This window comes from Microtus ochrogaster, chromosome 16 (genome assembly GCF_000317375.1).
Source record: "Microtus ochrogaster isolate Prairie Vole_2 chromosome 16, MicOch1.0, whole genome shotgun sequence".
NCBI classification, from domain to species: Eukaryota; Metazoa; Chordata; class Mammalia; order Rodentia; family Cricetidae; genus Microtus; species Microtus ochrogaster.
Window position 1 is genome coordinate 15,610,879 of NC_022018.1, and position 8,613 is coordinate 15,619,491.

General features: G+C 40.2%; 1 protein-coding gene across 1 annotated transcript in view; it reads left to right on the forward strand.

The window, feature by feature from the left end:
- Apbb1ip (amyloid beta precursor protein binding family B member 1 interacting protein) overlaps positions 1-8,613 on the forward strand; it is a 99,437-nt gene that overhangs the window by 43,683 nt on the left and 47,141 nt on the right. The window contains exons 2-4 of the mRNA XM_005354746.3: positions 2,527-2,598; positions 4,307-4,394; positions 7,017-7,303. Of these exons, the coding sequence (XP_005354803.1) occupies positions 2,527-2,598; positions 4,307-4,394; positions 7,017-7,303 (447 nt within the window). The remainder of the gene's footprint in view (positions 1-2,526; positions 2,599-4,306; positions 4,395-7,016; positions 7,304-8,613) is intronic.

Consider the following 8,613-nt stretch of genomic DNA (forward strand, 5'->3'; position numbering starts at 1 on the left):
GAGAGAGAACATACTAACTAGGGTAGTAGATTAGGTTTGCTATTAACCCTCCCAAATAGTTCTACCAACTGGAGACCAAACATTCAAACATGAACCTATGAACCTATGGGGGACATTCTTATTAAAAGCACCACACAACTGCTTTCTGATTGGATCTGATGCTGGCTCCATGGAATGGAATTTATGTCTGCTACCAGAAACCTGAGCAAAACCTCATGGCTTGGTCCTTATGTGATTGTTTTCCCAAATGGACAGAATATGCCCATCAAATTGTCTTCAAAATGCCATACTTATGCCCATAAATTAATGTTTCTGTCAGCTTTGGTCAGATATTTTCTTTATGTGGTAGTCAGTGGTTACTCTGAAAACTCAAGATACCAAAAATAAATGACTGCGAATGCCCAGCCATAAAAGAGGCATCCAGTTCGCCCTCTCCAAGACTCGGGGTCTAGGGGAGTAGGGAGCAGAAGAATGCAAGAGCCAGAAGGGCATGGGGATCAGAAGGAGCCCTGCCCTCCAGGGGTGTCATGGCTGGTGCACTCTGGAACCCCCAGCAGCTGTGATTAACTGTACTCGGTCTGCACAAAACTGCGCCTACCTTGTAAAGAAGTGGGAGGGGCTCATGGACCCACTTTTCCATGGGGACTTACACAGTTAGTGGTTGATGGGAAGGGAAATTTTCTTCAAGGTGTAGCTGCAGGTAAAGTATCTATGTCCCTACAAACAACACTAATGAAACTCATTGGCCATACACTAAAAAGAAAATAGAAAAAGTAGAAAGAAACTATTTAGGAAAAGGGATTAACAGGAGTAAGAGGGTGATTTGAGACAGGAGTTAGGGGTGAATACAATCAAAATACAGGGAGAAGGACATGTAAAAATATTATGAGACCTACTATTATTATAATTCATGTATGCTAATTAAAGCATTCGAAAATCTTACTCTTTTGAACCTGACCTGCATATTAAAGAATGCATGGAAAAATAATATTTGTTTAAAATAATCAATTGAAGGAAAATAAAGATGAATGTATTTAAATTTAAAAAGTTAAGTCATATTGATTGATTATCATGAAAGCCAAATTGTAAGTACATAGTAAACATTGTGTGTTTACATGACATCATTTCTCTGTATATATGAGTTGTGTCCATAAGAAAACAGAAGCATGTATGATCTATGTTCAAGTATATATTGTTGGCTAAAATACAGCCATCCTTCAACACCTGAGGAGTTGATTCCAGGAGTCTCTGTGGATTCCCAAATCCTAGGATACCCACTTCCTTTACATTTTACACAGCACACACATCCTCCTGTGTTCTTAATTATCTGGTCCACTTACAATGCCACTGAATCACAGTCAGCAGTGGAGGGAAGTTCTGAGAGACCCATGGTTAGACTCATAGAAAAGACCTGCACAAACCGAGACAGCTGCACCACCACCAAGCAATGTATCAGGACCACAGTGGCTAATATCATTGTTGAACCTGTATGACTATAGTTTTTATAAGGAATGTTACCAAAAAAAAAGTATTGATATGTTCAGTGCAGAATTTTTTCAAATGTTTCTGCCTAGAGGAAGCAAGAATGGATTGCCATGTTCGACTATAACACACACTGATCCTCTACGCTCACCAGACTATTGTTGCTGTGAGTGACGTTAGTCTTGCATTGTCTTACGTTGCTTAGAACCCTTGGAAATACTCGAGTGAATCTTTCATTTTACATTTAAGGCATCTTACTCCCTTTGCCACACTATATCCTGCCACGCAGTCCTCAAAGGATGGGTATCTCTTCATTTCCCAATTCAACCTTACCAATGAATATGCCCAAAGCTATTGTTATTCCACAGATATTTTTATGAAGGATGGGACCACTCAGTAAATACAATTAATCACAAACATTTTAAAATGCAGCCACATTTTAATGTGTTTTTAAATGGAGATTAAATTCTACATTCCTCTGGCATGATGTCACAGCCTCTTGTAGCTATGTCATTACTGTGACCAAATATGTGACAGAAAAACAAGTTCAAAGGGAGGGAAAATGTTATTTTGATCATGATCTCAGAAACTTTAGTCCAGTTTCTTTACTCTGTACAAAAGTGTTATCTTTACTATAAATCAATCAAGGGATTAATCCATTCATCTCTGGAAACATCATTACAATCTCCTTGGTACTTCTCAATGCAAAAAAGTAGGTCATCAAAGTTAACCACCAGGAGTGGCTTGAGGTTTTCTCTCTTTTTAACAAGGAATCCTAAGGCAAGGTGACTCCCAGAACAAAGCTTTTTGTTTGTTTGGAAAACCAAGTTCTGGTTTTGCTCTGTGTCTGGTCCCTCAATTTAGCTCGACCTCGGACATCAGATTAGATGATGGTCAGGAGTGGAATTTCAGGGTAAGCAGAACCTTCTTCTCCACCTAGTTCTTTTCACAGATGCCTGATCATAGAGGAAACAATGAAAATGCAGCATTTATCCCCTGGTAAGCTCCTAGAGGCTGCTAATGTCTGCTGTCTTCCTGTTTCAGATGGGCGAATCAAATGAAGACATAGACCAGATGTTCAGCACCTTGCTGGGGGAGATGGACCTCTTGACCCAGGTGAAGTCCTCTTCTTAACCTGCAGAGTGTGGGGGTGGGGCGGGGTGGCCTTCAGAAGGATGTCAGAGATTGACATCATGTGACCCTGGTGCATCTGCGACAGAGCTGAGACAAATGGGTTTTCTTGCTTCTGCACCTTCGGTCCACATGGTTTAATACAATGTCACACATGCACAGGTATGCCAACATCTGTGCTTACCATAACCATGGGAGGAATTCCCATGGCTCCTTAACAATCACCTCTGAACAACATCCCTAGCAATTGCCTTCATAGAGACTAAGTGCGAAAATGGCACCGACTAAGACGTTTTTGTGTCATCTTTTAAGGAAATACTGTATTTCAAAGGACTGTTACGACATTCTGAATGAACTACAAGAACTCAGTTCCCTCTGAGAAGCATGGAAGCCTCTCAAGCCACAGGCTACATATCTGAGAAAAATAGTCAGCCAGGAGTAGATTGGCTCCACTGTCCATGACTAGGGATGGATAAACCTTGGTATCCCCAGTTTCCTAAAATAAGCAAAAAATTAAAGTGGACTGAAATGTGATGATGTGATTGTAATACAGAAGAAAATTCAAGCTTACAGAGAAGTTGAAGCAATATAGGAAGAATCCCAATTCACTTTTTTCCAATTCTTCACATGGTAACATGTTGTTCTATTTGTGTTCCCCACCCCTCCCACATATCATGGTGAAGGCAACCTTCTAAATAAAAAAAAAAATTAGTAAACGGTTTGGGATAACACATCTGTTAAGATCTGTAGCTCTGGCTCATCCTTTATACTTTGGTGAGTTCCATGAATCAAAGATCTAAGCATATAAAAGGAGAGAAAACAGAGATAAAAGTTCTTATAATCTTAAAATGTAAGTCACATCTAAGCAACACAGAATACATGGAAGATATAAAACATAAAAGAAATATTTTAAAATGGGAAATATTTTAATTTCTGCTTGGCAACAAGATAAATAATGAGATTTTAATATCAAAAATCAACAAAAGAAAACCTGTGTGCAGGGATTGTGGCTCGATTGTAAATCAGTAGCTAGCACAGACAAGGCCCCAGGCAGGGAAACTTGTTTATCAGTCCCTATTGGAACTGTTGGAACATTAACTTCCTTGGAGTAAACAAATAATTAGTAAACAAATAACTAGAGGATTTTGCAGAAGAATTTCCTTTCCAGATAACTGTACATTCCTTTCTTTGATGTCACTGTGTAAGACCTTATAAATTATGTATAGTATGTGTCTTCATGACAGCAAAGTCTCTCTGTTGCTTAGAAAAATTAAGTATTTTTGCCAGGGGTGGGTGGTGCACTCCTGTAATCCTGGTACTAGGGAGACAGACACAGCTGGATCTCAGAGTTCAAGGCCAACCTGGTCTACAAAGTGAGTTCCAAAATAGCCAGGACTGCCAGGGCTGACTACACACAGAAACCCTGACTTGAACCCTCCCTCCCATAGAAAGAAAAGAAAAATGAACTATTTAATTCTCATTGTTCTCAATTCACAGTCTTTTTATTAATACTTCTTATAGTTTTTAAACTGAAATTTTCTATGATAGAAAAATTCCTTATAAAACATTTACGTAAGAGCATAATCTTTAAGAGCATATTTGGAGAGGAAATGTATAAATCGTGAGTGTTTGGGGCTTTAGGAATGTTGGTTTTGTGACTCACGCACAGAAACTGTGGGATCTGTTTTTACAGAGTCTAGGAGTGGATACTCTTCCTCCTCCGGAGCCCAAGCCACCCCGAGAAGAGTTCAACTACAGTGTGGGCTTTAAGGATTTAAATGGTAAGTACAGAAACTTGTTTCCTTAAGCAAGTTGAAGCCATAATGATGATGAAATCTCCATGAACTGCACCCTGGCCATGAAACTAAGGAAATGTGGACATCGTGGTATATAGTGTGTAAACCCTGGACAGTGCGCCTTATTTTACTATGTCTACATTGAATTGAGAAAGTCTGTTAGATACTTTTGCCAGTAATGAAAAGGAAGATCATCTTCCATTTATGAAAGTCTCAGGATAACCTCACCTTTTGAAAAAGAAAAATTTCTTCTTATTACTAAGAAGTCAAGAAAATGTTAATAAAAATGTCTCTTTAAGGATAACAATTTAATAACTATTGATAATATACAAATTGGAACTGATTCAAAATATGCTTTATTATAAATACATTATTTTATTTTGCATACATATTTATGTATAATTTACCATTTGAAACTTCCATTCTCTCTAAGATAAAGCTTTCCTTTATAGCAGGATCTTCTTTTCCATTTTTCTGCAGAAAGAACTGTTAGATCTGATGTTGTTGAAATGGTAACAAATCTTGAAATCATTTCCAACTTTGTAAGAATTCGCTGGAACTCTTGGAACCAGACATGCAGCCATTGTGCTGCAAGAGCGGCCTCACTGGAACTCTGGAGAAAGAGTTGCTAAAGACTTCCAGTGGCTACCAAAGCATAAGAACTAGCAAAGAAGCACCCCCCCCCCAACAGAAACCAGCCTCAGGGAAGGAGCAAAGAAGCCCTCAGGGAACCCAAAGTCCCCATTTCTGCTTCCCCTTCTCACTTACTTCATTGTTCCTGTCCTCACAGTGGCTGCTTGAAAAGCCTGGAGGCACCATTAACCATCTCTAGGTCAATTATTTTACACCCTTTCCAGTGAGCTCTTTTTCATCCTTTTTATTTTGCTTGTTTTATTGCTGTTCCTGTTGAGGTTTGTTTGTTTGTTTTCAAGACAGGGTTTCTCTGTGTAGCTTTGGAGCCTGTCCTGTCTCTGTAGACCAGGCTGGCCTCTAACTCATGGAGATCCACCTGCCTCTGCCTCCTGACTGCTGGGATTAAAGGTGTGCGCCACCTCCTGGCTCTAGTGCTCTTTGTTTACCTCACTCTTCTGTTCCCAAACTTCTTACACCATCCATGTCTACCATGTTCATGAAGCTTCCACAGACGAGTCCACTTTTGTGGATTCATGGCAGCCACGCTTAACAGATACTTGCACACATGGGCTCCAATGGGTCTTTCGTTTGAGGATTTTCTAGCTTTATCTGTTTTGTTGACAGGGTCTCAAAACACTATATAGCCCTGGCTGGCCTGAAACTTTCTATGTTTTCTAGACTCTTAATTCCTAGTGTCAAAGAAACTCATAAATATCTAAGCACAGTCATGTTAGGGTGTAGCAACAAGGAGACAAGATGCTCTGACTTGTCTCCTTGATGAACCGACTTTGGGAGAGGATAAAGCCACCAAATTCCTGATGTGGATAATTTTAAGTTTTTTGAGAATGCATTTTTATTGCCCTCAGTTAAAGTGTTGTTAAAACGGGTAAAAATATTTCACCCAAAGTCACTCAGAGAATGACTTAAGAATGGAATCTATTTCTCATTCCCTCTTTCTCAGTGTCTAATTCCATATTGATTAATATAATGTATCAATGGTAACACACTTAAGCTATATCAATAATTTTTTATTATTTGGCATATTAATAAGATATTAATGAGCATCAGTGCTACATGGCACTGGGGATATCTGGCGATGAACCGGCTCATAGCTGTTTTTGCTTTTTGCTAAGTAGGCTCATTTTCTAACGCTCCCACTTCCTCATTCTGGGACATCCTGCACAGTGTCTATCGCTTCTTCACCCGGTCATCATGTGGTGGCTGCATGGCCCCCAGTGCACAGCACTCCCGCTGTTCCAGGCAATCTGGTCAACTTGCTGAGCATGCGCGTGGCCTCTACAGCAATCTCACCCTTGGACAAAAAGTCCTAACAAAGTCTCCTCCTTCCCCATCTCCCTAAAAGCCTTGTTCATTCTTTCTCAAAAACTCTTGCCCAACCCACTGTCTTCATAAAACCTTTACTATTTGGGCTCATTGGTTTTACTTTTTACTATCTGCGAGTTGTTAATCTTGCACTTGAGAATGTAAGGTTCCCCAAGGTCAGGTGGAGGGAGATGAAACCCAGTTGATCACCCCAAAGTCGGGTGGAGGGAGATGAAACCCAGTTGATCACAGTGTTCTCCCTTTCATTTCCACTTTTCTCCTCCTCTACTGATCCTAAGTCCGAGGTTTTGGGCACTGAAATATTCAAGAGTCCCTATGCAGGCTTCTGCTCTTGTGCTCTTCTCTGACTTCCCAGCTGGAGTGAGGCGCCCCTGCAGAGCACAGGTTCTCTCTTTCCTTCCTCTTAGACCCTTCCTCACATGAAGCACTGAATGTAGTTATTTCAGGAGTTCCAATTTGTGAGTATGTGCTACTAGACAAAAAAATGTCAGTCTTTCGTATTGTATCACAACAATTATAACAATCATAAATAATGATTCCCATCTAGGTACATATTGCTCTTTAAAAAAATAACTACTTTCTGTTTTATCCAGACTTTTTAATCCCCATTAATCCTATTTTTCCTCTTAGAGTCCTTAAATGCCCTGGAAGACCAAGACTTAGATGCCCTCATGGCAGATTTGGTAGCGGATATAAGTGAAGCTGAGCAGAGGACCATCCAGGCTCAGAAAGAGTCCTCTCTGAATCAGCATCAGACGGCGTCAGGAGGCCGGGGTGCAGCCTCGCTTGGTTATGGAGCAAGTGCTGCTGTAGCTGGTGTTAGCCTCTGTGAGGATGATTTACCACCTCCACCCGCAGAACCCATGTTAGACCTCCCACCACCCCCACCTCCACCTCCTCCCGAACCTCTCTCTAAAGTAAGTATTGTAATGAATCTTTCTCTGTACACCACCAGCTCCCAAATATTATTATTAATTATGAAAGCTTGGGCGTTTTCTCAACTAGCTCTTATAACAACTATAACAAATTAACCCATTTATATTAATCTACGTTCTGCTTTGTGGCATTACCTCATCTCCGTATTGCCCATCCTGCTTGCTCTACATCTGACTGGCAACTCTGCCTTTTTTCCCCCCAGAGTTCTCTCTCTGGCCAGAAGTCCCGCCTATACCTCCTGCCTAGCTATTGGGCACTCAGCTTTTTATTACACCAATTCCAGCAATACATCTTCACACAATGTGCAAATATCCCACAAAAAAGAATGTAGGACCCAAAATGGCAGAACCATTGCTATTTATTACTGCCCATCACCTTGGACTTTCTTTAAAGTGATAATTACATCCATAAGTTTGTATGCCTAGACCTCTGAAGTACTATGAAAAAGGATAATGTATGTTTCTTGCAAATTCAGAGAGTCTTCCATGAGCAATGTTGTCTTAATCTGTTTTCTATTGCTATGACTGAATACTACAGATGGGTAATATAGAAAAAATAAAGGTTTATTGAGCTCTGGAGGTTGGGGAATTTTACTGCATGGCTTAGGCATCTTTTGAGCTTCCAGCAGGGGGCTTTCTGCTCATGACCCATTTGCTTTTTAAAGACACCCCTTTGTCCCCTTTTAATCCTTTACAATGATAATTAAACTTCAACTTCAGTTTGGATGAGGACATTTAAACTGCAGCAGGTGTATATGAAGAATACATTAGCATCAAATCTAATGTTTACCATGGTTTGACTGTAAGTCATATGTCCATGTGCATATTCCTTAATAATATGCAAACTTTGGAGGACATGGTTGTTAATTTTTCACGGGTTTAGAAACTGGTTTATGTGTTTTATCATTCCTGTTTCTAGCCAAGATTATAGAAAATAGCAGGTTTCTAAGTTGAGTTAAATTGAACCGCTGCCTCTGGCAACCCTATTCAGTAGGACAAAGACTGTGTGTCCTTGGAATGTCTTCACGGGGGAGGGTACTATAGAGAAAGGTAATGAATGCTCGATGCATTTCTGAACTGTGTAAAATAACTGCAAAGTTTACATTGCCCTTATTTGGCAAGTTAATTACACGTCTATCAAAAAAAGAGGAAAGTGAACACTTTGAAGAATTTTTCTTAAGTGGAGCCCCTTGGAGGGCTGCTGAGAAGCCAAGGACAATGGCACTGGGTTTTGATCCTACTTCTTGTTCTGGCTTTGTGGGGGCCTAGCCAGTTTGGATGTTCACCTTCCT